The 16,738-nt window shown below is 51.0% G+C and overlaps 1 protein-coding gene across 13 annotated transcripts in view; it reads right to left on the bottom strand.

Annotated features, from left to right (window-relative positions):
* PCNT (pericentrin) overlaps positions 1 to 16,738 on the bottom strand; it is a 151,112-nt gene that overhangs the window by 17,501 nt on the left and 116,873 nt on the right. For 10 of the 13 annotated variants that reach the window (XM_058523322.1, XM_058523325.1, XM_058523331.1 and 7 more), the window contains 9 exons: positions 14,711 to 14,881; positions 13,580 to 13,753; positions 12,589 to 12,784; positions 10,929 to 11,151; positions 10,434 to 10,584; positions 9,051 to 9,734; positions 4,759 to 4,967; positions 3,773 to 3,875; positions 2,502 to 2,675 (listed from right to left, as the gene is read on the bottom strand). In XM_058523322.1, the coding sequence (XP_058379305.1) occupies positions 2,502 to 2,675; positions 3,773 to 3,875; positions 4,759 to 4,967; positions 9,051 to 9,734; positions 10,434 to 10,584; positions 10,929 to 11,151; positions 12,589 to 12,784; positions 13,580 to 13,753; positions 14,711 to 14,881 (2,085 nt within the window). The remainder of the gene's footprint in view (positions 1 to 2,501; positions 2,676 to 3,772; positions 3,876 to 4,758; positions 4,968 to 9,050; positions 9,735 to 10,433; positions 10,585 to 10,928; positions 11,152 to 12,588; positions 12,785 to 13,579; positions 13,754 to 14,710; positions 14,882 to 16,738) is intronic. The other 3 variants (XM_058523333.1, XM_058523335.1, XM_058523328.1) reach the window with 2 other exon arrangements.

Here is a 16,738-nt window from a genome sequence, read left to right as displayed (position 1 = left end):
TTGTGACTGGCTTCTTTCACTTATAACGTTTTTCAGGCCCATCCACACTGTTGCATGCAACAGTCCTTCATTCCTTTTTAGTGCCGAATAATACTCTGTTTACAGACATACCATATTTTATTTATCCATCAGTCAATTAATGGACATCTGGGTTATTTCTACTTTAGGGCTATGATGCATAATGGTGATCGGAAAATCTGTGTACCAGTTTTGATGTGGACATATATTTTCATTTCTCTGTGTAAATAACTAGGAGTGGAATTGCTGGGGAAGACAGCAGCTCTGTGTTTAACATTTTGAGGAACTGCCAGACTGTTTTCCAAAGCAGCTGCACCATTTTACCTTCTCAATTCTTCCCACCTTGATCTATAGATTTAACACAATCTCAATCAAAATGACCAGCAAGGGTCCTAAAATTTATATTAAAGGATAGAGGAACCAGAATAGCCAAACAATTTGAAAAAGAAGAAAAAAGTGGAGTATTCCCACTACTGGATATGAAGATGTAACATAAAACTGTATCGATCAGGCAGCTGGTAAAGGAAAGACATGTAGAACAGTGAAGCAGAATAGAGCATCCAGAGACATACACACCAAGATTGTTGGCTGATTTTTGACACAGATACAAAGACAATTCAAGGAGAAAGGACAATCTTTTCAACAAAGTGTGCCAGAATAACTGGGTATCAACATGCATAAAGATAATCCTCGACCTATCCCTCAGACTATAAACAAAAATTAACTCAAAATGGATCATAGACCTAAATGTGAAAAGTAAACTACAAAACTCTTGGCATGCTCCACTAAAGAAAAAATCGATACATAGGAATTCATCAAAATTAAAAACTTTTGTTTTGCAAAGGATACTAGACAGAGAGGTAGCACACACTGGGAGAAAACATTTGCAAATAACATGTGTGACAAAGGACTTGAATCCAGAATATGAACTGGATTCAACTCTCAAAACAATAAGAAAACAAACAATCCAATTTAAAATGGGCAGAAGACTAACAGACACTTCATCAAAGAAGATACACAGATAGCACTTCACATCTATCAGAACGCTAAAATGAAAAGTACTGATGACACCAAACGCGAAGATGCAGAGTAAATGGAACTTGCACGTTTTGTTGGAGGGAAAGCAAAACGGTGCAGCCATTCTGGAAAACACTTTGGCAGTGTTAAATATGGACGTACAAAGGGCCTAGAGTCCCACTCCTGGGCATTTATACCCGAGAAGTGAGACTTACATCCACACAAAACCCTGCACACAGATGTTTATAGGTGCATTATTCATAACAGTCAAAAACTGGAAACAGCCCAGACATCCTCCAGCAGGCAAATGGAATGCTGCTCAGCAATAAAAAGGAATGAGCTATTGACACATTGATAGCCGGGACTCAAATGCATTACCAAAGAAGTGAAGAGCCCTTCAAAAGGTTACACACTGTGTGATCACTGTGTGATCCCACAGATATGACATTCGGGATAAGACACGACAGGGAAGAGCCGAAGTCAGAGGCTGCGGCAGCCAAGAATAGGGTGCAGAGGGACAGGATGCTGGGGGGACAGCATGTAGGGGGGACAGGATGCTGGGGGGACACAGTGTGGGGGGGACAGGATGCTGGGGGGACACAGTGTGGGGGGTCAGTGTGCCGGGGGGACAGGGTGAGGGTACAGGGTGCGGCCGAATTGCTGTGTACCCTCAACGGTGGTGGTGATGTCAAGCACAAGAATCTACACGTGTGTAAAGTCAAATGACACCACACCAACAACGGGCAGATTCTACCATATGTAATTAAAAAATAAGTTTTAAAAAGTTTTCATTGTAAAAAACGTAAAGCAAATCCCAAACAAAAAACAATCTAAAGAAGAAAAAAATTAGACATTTTAGGAAAAAATTCCATCAAACTACACAGTCAAGAAAATTATAAATCAGGGGCCGGCCCCGTGGCTTAGCGGTTAAGTGCATGCGCTCCGCTACTGGCGGCCCGGGTTCGGATCCCGGCCATGCACCAACGCACCACTTCTCCGGCCACGCTGGGGCCGAGTCCCACATACAGCAACTAGAAGGATGTGCAGCTATGACATACAACTATCTACTGGGGCTTTGGGGGGAAAAATAAATAAATAAAATTATTAAAAAAAAAAATTATAAATCATTCTAATTGGATGAAAGTCAAATAAAACCCTTATTTCATCAGATTATTATATTCTTAGTCAAAATTTCCTTTCACGAACTTGTATTAAACATCATCTCGTGGCAAGGATCACATGTGACAGCGCGTGGGTGCGTGTGTGTGTCTGCGTCTGCAAATAGAGCAGAAAATTCGCTAAAATGTTAAATAAGATATTGTGGCCTTGAGGGAGGACAGTGCCCACCACGGCTAGCCAGGAAGAACTGACACTGGCGCCCACGGCCGTGAAGGAAACCCGGCTCACTTCACCCCCAGGCTAGCGGGCAGGAGCCGAACCCGAGATGGAGAAGCGGGAACACCCACCCTCAGCGCACAGCCCTTCAGCAGGTGGTGCTTCAGGGTCTTTTCCAGCTGGGACACAGCCCTGCACAGCTCCGCCTTCTCCTGCGTCACTGCACCGAGAGCTTTCGTAAGGGAGTCGTTGTCTTTCAGCAAGACGTCCACCAGTTGGATCTGTAGCTCTGCTGTCATTTTTTTCTTAAAAAGGAGAAAACGAAAATAAATGTATAAGAATTTTTTCTGTTAAAAGGCATGCAGGTTATTTGTGTTTTTTATTGTTGACTATTCTCAGAGATTATAATTTTACATGTATTTGGGGTTGAGTGGGAAGCTTGTGGGGCTGGGCAGAGCTGTCCACCTATGGGACAGGAAATAAAAAAAGTCATCAAGTCACATTTCTCTTCAACCCTCTACGAAATAGACTTTGCACAAAACTGGGCTGCATGAACAAAGTAAGCCAGTAACAGAACTCAGACCTCTCTGACTGTTCTAATAGCACCGCAAACAGAGGCAGCACATAAGAGGTGGCCAGGGGATATCGTGTGTTCATCCCTGAGGCTCCAATGAATAAGCCCCTTAAAACAGAGTTGTTATTTCCATAATCTGAGTAACATTCAGCCCACAGCCGGTACAGGACACTGAGGAAGGCAGTAGCGTGGTGCCCAACCGACAAGCAGGCAGGACGCACCACAACAACTGATTACGCTCAGCGAGCGGGGTCAGAGTCAAGAGCGTCGTCAGAGAGAAAGTGGGGTCAGAGTTGAGAGTGGGGTCAGTGAGCAAGTGGTCGGCTCTTCTGCTGCCTAACATGCACACTGCTTTCACAATAAACCTCGTGATTTCATGACTGTCACAGAACATTTACCAAGAATTTGTATCAGCAACCAGGACTTCTAAACACTTACAGATGCGGCTGCCAGGGGCTCAGAACCCCACAGGAGGCCTCGGGAGTTTCTGGCTCAGGCTCTCAACATGAGTGTAGGAGGAACAGGCTGGGCCAGAGGAGCCCCGGGGCATCTGCCCTCCGAGCAGAACAGACCAGCACCCACCTGAGGGCACGCCAGGCCGGTGGCCAAGTGCGCGTGAGCCCCCAACACCCATGGAGGAGAAGGGGAGCCAGCAAAGTCACGCAGCCTTCTGGGGGCGACACAGAGCTGCCCGCCCACACACATCACATGGGAGCCACCCACTCACTCACCCACATGGCAAACTTTAAAACAGAGAAGGAGTTGAGGGAGGAACTCTGCAGCAGGGCAGGCTTGGGGGAGCGGGATAGCGGCTGCGCCGTCTCTCACCTGGGAGGAGCTGGACGTGCTCAATTCGGACTTGAGTTCATCTAACGTACGCAATAAAGATGTCACTGCTTTCTCATTTGATGCCGTCCAATCATTAATTGTCCTGTAAAATGACATTTAAAAAGTTCAGACGGATCCCAACTGACAGTTATCCAAAGCCACGCAGGAACTCCGTGCTGAAGAGATGAGAAGACGGGGCTGTGCAGCCCCCAGGGAGACCGAGGCACCACCCAGGGTTCCAGGAGGACTGTGCATAGACCACTGTGAACACGCTTGTGAAGGACTGCATCGACCTGTGTTCTGTCCTCAGAGGTGGGGGCTGGGAGTCCCTCTAATGATGGTGGCAGGCGTGAGGTGGTGCAGCCCTGGGGTAAACAGTCTGTGAAGCCCAGAAACCTCCAGCCACTGACCAGTGACCACCAAGGCTCCCTCAGTGCTTAGGCCTCCTACTGTTGCATTCTGCTGGGATTCTGTGTTGGTTACTAAAATACTGTGCTAAACAAAACTTTGCTTAGAGATCATACTGCTCTATAAATTAAATCCAATTACTGTATAGACAGCAGACCTGTATTTGCTGAAAAGGGGAAACATTAATTTTTCTATTCATACAAAACACCACGTCTCGGCTCCTCAACCATGCAGACGCATGCTGGTCATGTGAGCGGTGGTTCTGGGGCCGTGGGAGAGGCAGGCACAGCACAGACCGTCGGCCCCACCCCAGCGAACCCTCTGGGTGGTGAACAATTACAAAGGGACACGGGGAGAACTGATCTAAAACAAACCTGGATTTTACTCTCATATTAGAATGCAAAAAATACAATTTTGTCAACACCCTTCTGGAGAGAGCTGCCAACTAATTCATCCAAACACGGGAAAAGAAAGAGTCAGTTTCATTAAAACACAGACCTGAACTCAAAGACTTCAGGATTTGTCTTACCATAGAAGGCGCATGATCACATGGCACTAGCCAGTCCTGAGGACCTCACCTGTCCACGGTCTGGCTGAGGAGGCTGGTCAGAAGCCCAGCAGCCCAGAGCAGCTGCCGCCGAACCTTCTCCAGGCCCTGCTGCTGCTCTCGCAGACGCTGGGACTCGGGGCAGAGCTGCGCCGCCTCCTTCGCCTCCAGCTCCCTGACCGTCTGCTGCAGCTGCATGATCTTGTGCTCATCCCGCTGGCGCTGTAACTCTAGTTCTCGCTGTCGTCAAGGGCAAAACCACAGAAAAGACGTTCACATGCGTTCCAGAGGCAGAAGACCAACAGCCCAGCAGTGCACAGCGGCGGCCCCTCCCCGGCACCAGGTCCCTGGGGGCGGGGGCTGCTCTGCACACTGCCCTCCATCTGGCCCCTCGAATTAACTCACCCAACACCCTCCACATGGGGTGTTCTGGGTGTAACATGGAGTCAGGACAGCCCCTGCCTCAGAGACAAGCAGAATCACTCCCGAGTTTCAGTGGTAACGGTTTTATGTTTATTTTTGAAAACTATTAGGCTTTCAGCAGGCCCAAGGTCGGTACGAGGGTAAAAAGAGAGGGGCCTGTGATGCTGAAACAGACAGGATAAAGCTTCACAGGCCCAAGTTCCGGTCCCCACCCTCAACACACACGCGTGTGTGCACCAATACACGTGCACTCACAAAAATGCACAAACACACATGCTGACACATGGACACACACAAGCACACAGCAACACGCTCCCACACACAAACACACAGTCATGTGAAAGCAGGCGCACCACGAAGCTTGGGGAGCCCAAGTCATGGAAGGCCTCACCAAGTGGAAACCTCCCCACATGTAAAATGCCCTTCAGGATGGCAGTGCCTGGGAGAAATCACCAACCAGTGATAAGTGTGATGAGAGCAGCAGGGGCGAGGAGAGCACGTGGTGGACTCCCACAAGTGAGGGGACTCCCCCCGGGGAAACGAAGATGGAACAGGCAAGAAGAGTCCCCGTGACTGGAGTCATGCAGACAAGGCTCTGCCGTGTTAGAGAGAGAACCTCAGAAGCCCAGAACCCAGCCTGAGCCTCCAGCTCAGCAGCCCCTGCCCAACGCGGACCACGTGTTCTTTCTGGCCGAGTGCCTCCTCGTGGGCCATCAGGTGTGCAGTTTACACATTCACCCCTTCCTGGCACCATCTCAATTAATGCTCAGCTTCATGAGGAAACAGGGACTATTTATCTATTTTCCAGATGAAGTAAGTAAGATACCAAGGGACTGACAAGTTTATTTTGTTTAAAAAAGATGCAATTGGCGGTGAAATGACTACCTTGGGAGGCCTCAGCTGCTATGGCTAGAAAAAGATTCTAGAATCCAGAACAAATTAACCATCTACAGTAAAAATAACACCAAAAGGGCTATATCACTTAAAAATACATATCAAGGTGCATCACGAAGAATAGTTATTAACTTAGAAAACATTTTCTTTGTATTTATGTTTTTTAAGAAACAAAGTTACCATTCATTTTTACAAAAAAGAAAAATCAAAATTAAATAAAAGGGTTTGACAAAACTTTCAATATGATATGAGGAAGTCCTTTGGGAAGAACATGAAGGCTATAGACCCCTCTTCCCAAAGGAAAAAAGGCCAACACACACACACAATCTTGAACCCATTCTGGGGGTCCTGAATAACCAAGGCCCGCCCAGGAGCTTTACTCCGCTCATCTCCTTCACAAAATGACTTGGGACCCCTCCTGGCCACATTCTGCCCACTCTGTCACACCTACAAACTATTCCTCCACTTTCCAAGATTTCTGGTGATAGAACACTACAACTATTTTGAAGGTTGTTTAACACAGCAAAAAATATGAATTACTGACACATGCTACAAGTAGATGAACCTTGAAAACATCATGAAAGAAGCCAGACACAAAAGGCCCCACATTGTATAGCTCCGTTTATGAAATGTCTGGAATAGGCAAATCCAGAGACAGAAGGTAGATCAGTGGTGGCCAGGGGCTGAAGAGGGAAATGGGGGGCTTTGGGGTCCCATTTTGGGGTGATGAACATGTTCTAAAATTGCTATAGTGATCATTGCACAACTCTTTGAATATACTAAAAATCAAGGAATTGTGCAATTTAAATTGGTGAACTCAGCGCCAGCCCGGTGGCGCAAGCGGTTAAGTGCACACACTCCACTGCGGCGGCCTGGGGTTCGCCGGTTTGGATCCTGGGCGCACACTGAGGCACCACTTGAAACCATGCTGTGGTGGCGTCCCATATAAAGTGGAGGAAGATGGGCATGGATGTTAGCCCAGGGCCAGTCTTCCTCAGCAAAAAGAGGAGGATTGGCAGATGTTAGCTCAGGGCCAATCTTCCTCACAAAATCAATCAATCAATCAATTGGTGAACTCAATGGTATACGAATTGTATCTCCATACAGCTGTTAAAAAATATTAATCACATCCCTCATATAAACTTACAAAACTAATTTTATAGCATTTTAAAATCTGATTTATCCTTGTAACCTTTAGAAACCTGGAGTTTTATTCTTAGAAACACATACACATTTCACAATGATTTCATGGCATGCTAACCACTACAATGATCAGGCCATTTGTTTTCCTTGTGCATCTTAAAAAACTTGTGATAATTTCACAAAATACAAAACAGAAAGAGTGAGGGTATTTTAAGTTTTTTAAAAACATTTTTAAAAAGGGCAAAATGTAAATGTATGAGAAGACACAGGACGTAATTTTCTCAGAATCAAAGTCTTTTTGGTTGACATAAAATGTATCTAAAATTAAGGCTCATCCGAAACACAAAAAAGGGAACACTTCCCAATCCATCCTGTGACGCCAAATTCATCCCAATATCAAAACCGAAGACGCCACAAGAAACGAAAACTACAGACCAATATCCCTTATGAATATAGACACAAAATCCTTAACAAAATACTAGCAGACTGAATCTAGCACTATGTAAAAAAGAATGTATACACCAAAACCAGCAGAGATTCATCCCAAGAATGCAAGGATGGCTCCGTGTATGAAAATCACTCAGTATAGTACAAAGGAGAAAACCACAGATCTCCAAAGACACTGCAAAGGCAGGCCCAACACTCTCTCATGAGTAAAGACAAAACAAGTTCAATCAACCAGGAATAGAAGAGAATTTCCTCGGATAAAGGGCATCTACAAAAATCCCACAGCTACCAACATGCTTAACTGTGAAAGACAGAAAGTTTCCCCCCAAATCAGGAACAAGGCCAGGATGTCCCCTCACCACTTCCATTCAGCACGGCACTCTAAGTTCCAGCCATGGCAGTCAGGCAAGAAGAGGAAATAAAAGGCATCCAGGCGGGGAAGGAAGAAGTAAAACTATGTCTATTTGCAGATGGCGTGATCTTGTATACAGAACATCCCAAAGAATCCATTAAAAAAATATTGAAACTAATAAACAAGTTCAGCAAGGCTGTAGGATACAGGATCAACGTATAAAAATCAACTGTATTGCCACACACTAGCAATGAAGAATCTTAAAATGAAATTAAGAAAAAAACTCCCGGAGCTGGCCTGGTGGCGCAGCGGTTAAGTGCGCACGCTCTGCTGCGGCGGCCCGGGGTTCGCAGGTTTGCATCCCGGGTGCGCACTGACACACTGCTTGTTAAGCCATGCTGTGGCGGCGTCCTATATAAAGTAGAGGAAGACGGGCATGGATGTTAGCCCAGGGCCAATCTTCCTCAAGAAAAAAGGGGAGGATTGGCATCATATGTTAGCTCAGGGCTAGTCCTCCTCGAAAAAAAAAAGAAAAGAAAAGAACTCCATTTACAATAGCATCAAAAAATAATATTTAGGAATAGATTTAACAAAAGAAGTGCAAAGCTTATCATCTGAAAGCAACAAAACTTTGTTGAAAGAAATTAAAGCAGCTCTAAATAAATGGAGAGATCTTCCAATTTCATGGATGGGAAGACTTAACATTGTTAAGGTGACAATACTCCCCCAAACAATCTACAGATTCAGTGCAATCCCTATCAAAATCCAAACGGCTGTTGTGCAGAAACGGAAAAGCCAATCCTCAAAGGCATATGGAATTGCAAGGGGCCCCAAATATCCAAAACAATCTTGGAAAAGATCAACGTTGGAGGACACGCACTTCCTGATTTTGAAACTTGCTACAAAGCTGCAGTAATCAGTGTGGTGCCAGCATAAAGACAGACATACAGGCCAGCGGGACAGAATGGAGCCTGCACAGCCCTCACGTCACCACGGGAACTGCTCTAACCCTAAGAAGACTGCGACTGCTCAGTGCTGACATCTGGCCGCCGGTCGGCTCTCACCAGTTTCTCCTTGTCTCTCTGCCACTTCTTCCACTTCTCCACGTCTGCTCGGCTCTGCCTCGTCTCCGCTCTCCTTGTGTCCTCATGTCCTTCTTGCTCTGCCAGTCCCGTGTGTAACTGCTCTAACTCTGTCTGTAGCCATGCGGGCTGCTCCCCCTCTCTCTCCAGGTAAGGTCTCAGCTCTGGTTTTGGGGTCTGCAGGGCCTCCACGGTGGACTTCAGCGTGGCACTTACCTCCTTCTCTTTCTTGAGCTCCTCACAGCGCTTCTGAACCTCGGCCTCCAGTTGTCGCTGAGAGCGCACAGCTTGCTGCTGCACCTTCTCCAGCGTGGCCTGCAACTCCCCCCCACGGGACTTCTCGTCCTTCAGCTTCCGCAGCAAAGCACGGTGCACCCGTGTCTCCTGGTGAGCACAGGCCTCCCGCGTCCTCCGGCTCAGCTGCTCCGTCAGGAGGCGCTCGCGGTGTAAGGCCTCAGACAGCTCCAGCGAGCGTCCCTTCTCAGCCTCCAGGCTCTTCTGCAGCTCAGAGAGCTGGCTCCGCTCCTGCGCCAGCAGCGCCTCGCAGCGTGAGGACTCGATCTGCAGCTCCTTCTGAAGATTGTCCTTTGCTGTTTGCTCGTGTTTTAATGCGACACACAGTCGATTACTCTGAGCATACTGCTTCTCCAAAGATATTCTTAACTCCTATATCGGAGAAAATTAAAACCAAGAGGAAAAGTACCTAAATAGTTTTCCCACCCAAACTTCCTAGCAATTACACCTTTTGAAATTTGTCCTATGGGTAAAAGAAGTACGATAATTATTTTTTACTCATGGATGAAATACTTTTTTGAAAGCAGCACTGAGTAAATGCACACACACATCCTGGGTTCATTCTCCTTCCTCAGAACCACAACACCTAGGACACTTGACGACATACACATCCTGTGCTGAACCACGGTCTCTGCTGTTGAAGACAGCTTCACCCTCACCATGGAATTGACGGTCAGTTTGTTCAGGACTACAAAACCCTCTGCTGGACACACAGTCACAGCACAGCCTCCACCTAGACTGAAGCCAGGTCACACGGGTCATTTATCCCGTGAGACACAGGGTAAATGTGAGGCTGCCCTTTGTGCAGGAGGGCTGGCCAGGAGGCTGTGTCCACCTTACAGAATCAAATGCTCAGAGACAGTGAGGACTGCGGGCGGCCATCACGCTGTCTGTCACTACAAAGATGCTATTTTACCTGCTTCACAGCCTTCCTCACTGCCTCAAACTCTGTCACCTGGCACACTGTCACAGACAAGAATAAGGGGCACTGAAGAGGAGAACTGCTTCCTGGTTCCAGTCGCCACTGGCTGGTATGTGTGACCCGGAGCCCCAGCACTGCTGCCCAGTTACCTCCAGGGTCTTGGAGCTCTGGCCCTCCCTCTGCAGGTGCTGCAGCTGCTCCTCCTCCAGCTGGCTCTGCAGGGCGCGCTCCTTCACGCGCTCGCTCTCCAGCTCCTGGAGTGCAGCCTTCAGGTCATTCTCCTTACTGTCCAGCACGGACCTGCGTGGGCAGACAGGCCGTCATGCCCATGTCACAGAACGCTCTGAAAGGGAGGCCAGCACCGGGGGCCGGGCACTCCCAGGATGCAGAGGGCAGAGCCCTGTCGCCTCCTCGTGACCTGCACAAGTGTTCAATCCCTCCTTCCCATGCTACAGACCCACGAAAGCAGGTGTCTGCTCTAATGCCCATTAGGACACCCGGCACACCAGAGGTTCCCTTTTACCACAACGCCAAGAAAAACACGGCAAGAACTAGGTAACTTCCACTTATTATTCAACAGAAAGTTGGTGACAGCGCGCGGGGGGGGAAGGGGACGAACACTGGTGACAGGCTGTGTCCCCTACCTCAGCTGCAGGACCTCCTTCTGCACGTCATTGAGGGATGCTAATAGCCGCTCGTTGTCCTGCTTACACTCACATAGCTCAGATTTCAAATCTCTGACGGCATTCTGTTCCACCACCAGGAGCTTCCGAACAGCGTTTGCTTTGTCCTGCTCTTCGTTCAGGGTTTTCTGTAGGTCGCTTGCTATACATTTCTCCTGCTCCACCTTATACGCCAGTAACTCAACTAAGAAAGAGATTAAGGAACATAAACCAGCATTATTCGTGAGCCCAAAGTGAGTGCACGCGTGATTCAACAAACTAAAAGCAAACTAATAAGGGAGTGGGGATGTATTCATTTTGGCGGAAATGAAGTTCCTAGGACCTAGAAGCCGCCGTTTCTGACGGAGCCAGGACACTCGGGGACACGTTCCTTCGCCGGCTCAGCGCCAGCTTCTCCATCGTGCACCATACCAGGCCTTGCCGTCTTGGCTGGGGAGCACCCAGAGACACACGGGCAGAGAGCCTGCACGACCCACAAGGGCCACACAGGCTGCAGGCCGCAACACAGCTCCCCAGGGGTAGCTGCTCAGCTTGTGGTCTCCCTGGAGGCAGAGTTCAAAGCTGGGCCGAGATGGACCTGTGTGTGCAAGGCCGCTCAGAGCCCTCCCTGCCTGGTGCACAGACACCAGGAGTGACCATCCCCAGAGTCATCCTACAAGGTCAGCCCACCCGCTGCTCCTACACTCAACACCACCCGACAGAGACTGCTCCAGCCCAGACGGCCTCACTGGAGAATTCTCCCACACTCACGGAAGAAATAACCCCGGTTTTATACAAGCTCCTCTGGAAAGCAGAAGGGGAGGAGACACGTGCCAATCCTCCATGAGGCTGGCATTACTCCAAACCAAAACCAGCAGAGAACTGCAGACCAGTATCCCTCATGAACACAGACACAAAACGTCTGGTCCAGACGTGCACAGGGCAACGCACCACGGAGGTCCTGCCCAAACGCAAGGTTGCTCACTGGACAGAATCGGCCCATGCTTCAGCACCCAAACTGGGAAGAGAGGACTTGCTAGAGCGACAGGGGGCATCTGTGAAGATGCCACACTGAAGCGGAAGAGATGGAGTGCGTCCCCCACGGCCGGAGCAGGCTGGACATCTGCCGCGGGCTCCAGTCACCCTCATGCTCAAGGGCTGAACCAGTGCGATCAGCAAGAAGAGGAGGCAGATGGGAAAGGAAAGCATACATTTCTTATGCACAGATGACATGAGTGTCTACAGAAAATCTCCAAAATCTAACTTAAGTGTAGAAACCTACCACAGGCTGCTGAAGCCTGGTCTGAGCTCCAGACTCTCCCAGACGTGGTCCTGCTGGCGCCCAGCACACCCACCGGGGCCCTTGGCCAGGCCTCCGCCCTGACCCCTCCCCCTTCTCCGCCCTGACCGGTCTCTCAGAGTCGTTTTTACCTCGAGTTCTATGAACCTGGCCACGGTGTTCTGATGCCGAGGCCAGTGGTCCTTGCACTCAGGGAGCTGGAGAAACCAGGACACCACTCCTGCCACCAGACCCAGCACTGGGCGGCCCAGGGGGCTCCAGGAACCTGTGTGCCGCCTTACCGAAAAGGTGGAGGGCAGGAGGGCAGGTTTCTCGGGGCTGGGCAGGAAGGGCAGCACCCACCCTGTCTGCGCAGCTGGTGCTCCTGGCGGCTCCCACGGGCCTCCGCGCTGGTTAGTGCCGCGCACAGCTGCTGCAGCTTCTCCTGGTTCTGCAGGTGCGTCATGCGCAGCTGGGCGCGCAGAGCCTGGATCTCCGACAGCAAGCTGCTCCTGTCGGACAGGCGAAGGTGCTCCAGGGACTTCTCCTGCAGGTCTTCCTGGAGGCAGGGCAGGTGAAGGAGGAAGAGGGGAGTCAGACAGGACTTCACAGACAGGGAGCTCGGAGGGCTCTGCTGGTGAGCGGCTGCCCACCCAAATGGGAAAACGGGATGAGAAGACAGCATGCCCCAAGGGCTGGGGGAGGCCAGGCCTGGCCAGGGTGCTGGTGGCTCCAGGCACAAGCAGCCCACGCTTCCAGCTTCACTGGTACAAACTTGGTGAATCTGAGTCTAGTCCCCGACTGGGGCTAAGAACGTACTCGCAGGAAGGTTGTGACAAACATGTGGCATGGGACACGAGCACAGCTGCTCCTGGGGACCCTCAGATCCCACACACCTCTGCTCCCAGGCACCTCCGTCTTGCTTTCTGGGCCTGGCCTATGCCCAGGGGCCACTCTGACCTGCTGTGGACCCTGTGTCTGGACTTATGAGGGAACTGGTGGAAACAAGACTCCCAGGGCCTGCACAGTGCTGACACCCTCGGACCCTCTGACCCTGGGCTCAGTGCTCAGAACCTCAGCAGGGCTGCTTAGAATTGCTCTTTTGCTTTCAAAGGCTAGTTACTTCCACAACAGAGTGAGATTGTAAAGGAAGATAAACGCATAGAATTTTCCACTTCGTGGAATTCGTGCATAAAAATGCAGTGCTATACTTGGGCTGAAGCAGCATTTCCTCCTCAGTCACTGCCACGTTCCGAGGTGGAGTGAAACGTGGGACCCAAAATTCATGTAAGAACCACGTTCTGTCACCCTCTCCACCAGGGTGGGCTCCAGAAGGTGAATGGAGGCAACTCACCTGCTCTTGGACCACCCTCTCCAGCCTCTCCAATAGGGAGCTGTAGTCGCTGGGGTCAGAGCCACAGGGTTGGGGCTGCAGTTCAACTTTCAGCATCTCCCGTTCTTTTTCAAAGGCCTCCTGGACAACCTGCAGAAATTCTCCTCTCCAGTCGAGGCACACGTCGGGAGGTTCCTAAAATATTGGAACAAGGAGCTCGGTGTTCTTACAAATGCACTCTGCAGTTTAAACAGCAATCACCTGACAGAGAGGAGACACACCCATGACCGTCCAGGGGCAAGTAGAGCCAATGCTGCCATCACAGGTGGAGAAGAAACGACTGAAGGAGACGGTAAAATAAGATCGAGCAGGGCCGGCCCCGTGGCGTAGCGGTTAAGTGTGCGCGCTCCGCTGCTGGCGGCCCGGGTTTGGATCCCGGGCACGCACTGAAGCACCGCTTCTCCGGCCATGCTGAGGCCGTGTCCCACGTACAGCAAGGATGTGCAGCTATGACATACAACTATCTACCGGGGCTTTGGGGGGAAAAAAATAAACAATAAATAAATAAAATTAAGATCGAGCAATGTCGGCACTCACCGCTGCACGAGGCCCCGGGTCTAGGGAAGGCCCGAGGCTGTAAGTGGTGCCGGGGTGTCTGCCTGCACGGTGCTGGCTGCTCTCTGGCCACCCACTCTGACCCACCCACCTCCTTCCCCTACAGTTCCCAGGCCAGCCTCAGGGTCTTGCCCACTGCTTCCTGCACGCCCTGTGGCCAGCTGGTTCCCAGAGACACAGTTCAGCATGTGGCCCTCGCCTCCGCACTGCCTCTCTCTTGGCCGCCCTGGCTCCTTAGCCACAGAGTAGAGGCCGAGACCCTGTGGGCTCAGGCTCAGCCCCCACATCCACCTCCCCCTCGTGTGCCACCCAGCAGAGCTCCGCCGTGCCCCTCCTGCCCTGACAGGGCCTGGAATATGCCGGCATATGGATGGTGCCCAGCGAATGCAAGTGAGAGGGTGGCTGAGAGAAGCACAGCCTCCCCGCCCACCGCTGACCCACCTCTTGTTCCCTTATTCTCACTTATTTGGCCGAGCAATTCCCTCACATTGGTCCATGCCCACTCCTCCTTTTCTTTCACACAGAATGCCTCTGTACCTTTTCTCGCTCTTGGGGTGCTGGCGTCGGATGCCCCCTCAGAGCTGGCACTGCCTCCAACTGGCCCTGGCCTTCCCCTGGGAAGTGCTCGAGGTGGGTGCTGGGGGGTCCGCGGTACTCAGACAAGGCCAGTATGTGGTAGCTCTCATCACACACCCTCTGCAGCAAGGCCTGCAAGGGGACAGCATTTCAGAAAGCAGCAGCAGCAGCTTGACCCACTCACCACTCACTGACCCGCTGCACCCATCAAGGCTCTCCGGGGCCGCCCGCATGGGACCCGCACGGCCTTTGCATCAAAGAGCAGAGAGTGCTGCTGTGACGTGAGGTTTTCAGACGTTCCTCCCTCATAACCATCAGAGACCACCAGGAAACCAGTTTTGAAGGAGTGAACTTCTGCGTAAGCTACTCCAAGGATGGCCCCCACTCACTCCCTCACGGTGCACACTCCCTCCCCTCAGCCTGGGCGAAGCTCAGGGCAGGTCCTCGGGCCTCCTTCAGCGGCCAGGTCACGAAGACACCGTGCACTACCCTGGCTCTCCTGGGCCCGCAGCTGCCGTGCTATGAGGAAGCCCCAAGGAGCCGCACGGGAGGCCTGTGCACATGTCCCGGCCGACAGGTGAGGCCTTGGGGAGATGGCGCCCTCAGGCAGCACCAGGCCGGCTACTGACCACTCCAGCCCTCCAGTGGTCCCAGTGGGGCCCAGACACAGGCAGCAGAGAAATGGTGGCCAAGGCACCCTGTGGGAGTCCCTGCCCCTGGGGTCCTTCGCACCACTGAGACTCGGAGTGCTAGTTACAGAGCGATGGAAACAGGACGTGCACGCCGGCCATCTGTGTCCTGCCCAAGGAGGCCGAGTGAGGAAGGTGGCAGTTTCCCCCAAGCGTCCTCAGGGGGAAGCTGGTGTTAGGACCAACACAGAATCCCAAGGAACCCCAATTATCCTCACTCCACGTGGAAAGACTCACGCAAGGGGCATGTTAAGCTTAAAACTCTGGGAAAAAAGAAACTAATAAACGGCCCAAACAGGGAAATGTAAAAATAGCAATGAGGAGACCTATGACGGAGTCTAATCAGTTAACTAGAAATATGTTTTGCTATAATTCTAATGATGTGACCAATGTAAGCGAAATATTAAGATAAAAGTACTAGAAACCAAACTATATATGTTTAATTATCTCTAACAATCTAAAACAATTTCACTTTAAAAACAACTTATTTGAAATAAAATGGATGCAAATCGCAGCCCCTGCAGGTCTGGAGGAACGGTGACCAGGCGAGGCAGACAGGAGCAGGGCGCCTGAGACCACAGGCCCCATCGCGCCCCCGCACCTGCTGTCCGTCTTCTGTCTGTCCAGAGAGGGCAGACGAGAAGAGCAAGTGGCAGCAGAAATGCCCTGGCTGCAATGAACAGCCACGTTACGGTCTTTAAATACTTTCCCGGATCTTATAATGAGGAGAAATGCATTTTAAAAAACATCTCTCAATGGGGCCAGCCATAGTAGCGGCACAGTGGTTAAGTTCAGTGCGCTCCACTTCGGCGGCCCAGGTTCACGGGTTCGGATCCAGGGCCTGGACCTACACCACTCATCAGCCATGCTGTGGTGGTGACCCACACACAAAACAGAGAAAGACTGGCACAGATGTTGGCTCAGGGCCAATCTTCCTCGGGGGGGTGGGGAACCATCTCTCAAAAACAACACATGTGAAGAGTGAGGTTCTGTGCCTGTGCCAGCTGTGACCACAGCTGCCTGAGGCCACAGCATCCGTTCAGTGACGTCCAATCTCTGCAGAGCTGGGCTTTCTACGGTTGCCGTGAGAATCAACATGGAGCAGGACCCCTGGTCTGACGCTGCTCGGGGCGTAGAGACCTGCAGGGGGTTCCGACCTCTGGTGCCATGGACACCATCACCGGGGCTGAGAAGGCTCTGGAGTCCTGCTCTCAGGACTGCCACATTCTGCTGAGGACCCTGCACTTCGTGGCCACCGTCCCCACGTGCAACCTCGCCCATCCCTCAGCACGTGGCCCCC

This window comes from Diceros bicornis, chromosome 27 (genome assembly GCF_020826845.1).
Source record: "Diceros bicornis minor isolate mBicDic1 chromosome 27, mDicBic1.mat.cur, whole genome shotgun sequence".
NCBI lineage: Eukaryota > Metazoa > Chordata > Mammalia > Perissodactyla > Rhinocerotidae > Diceros > Diceros bicornis.
This window is presented reverse-complemented; position numbering and strand designations above follow the sequence as displayed.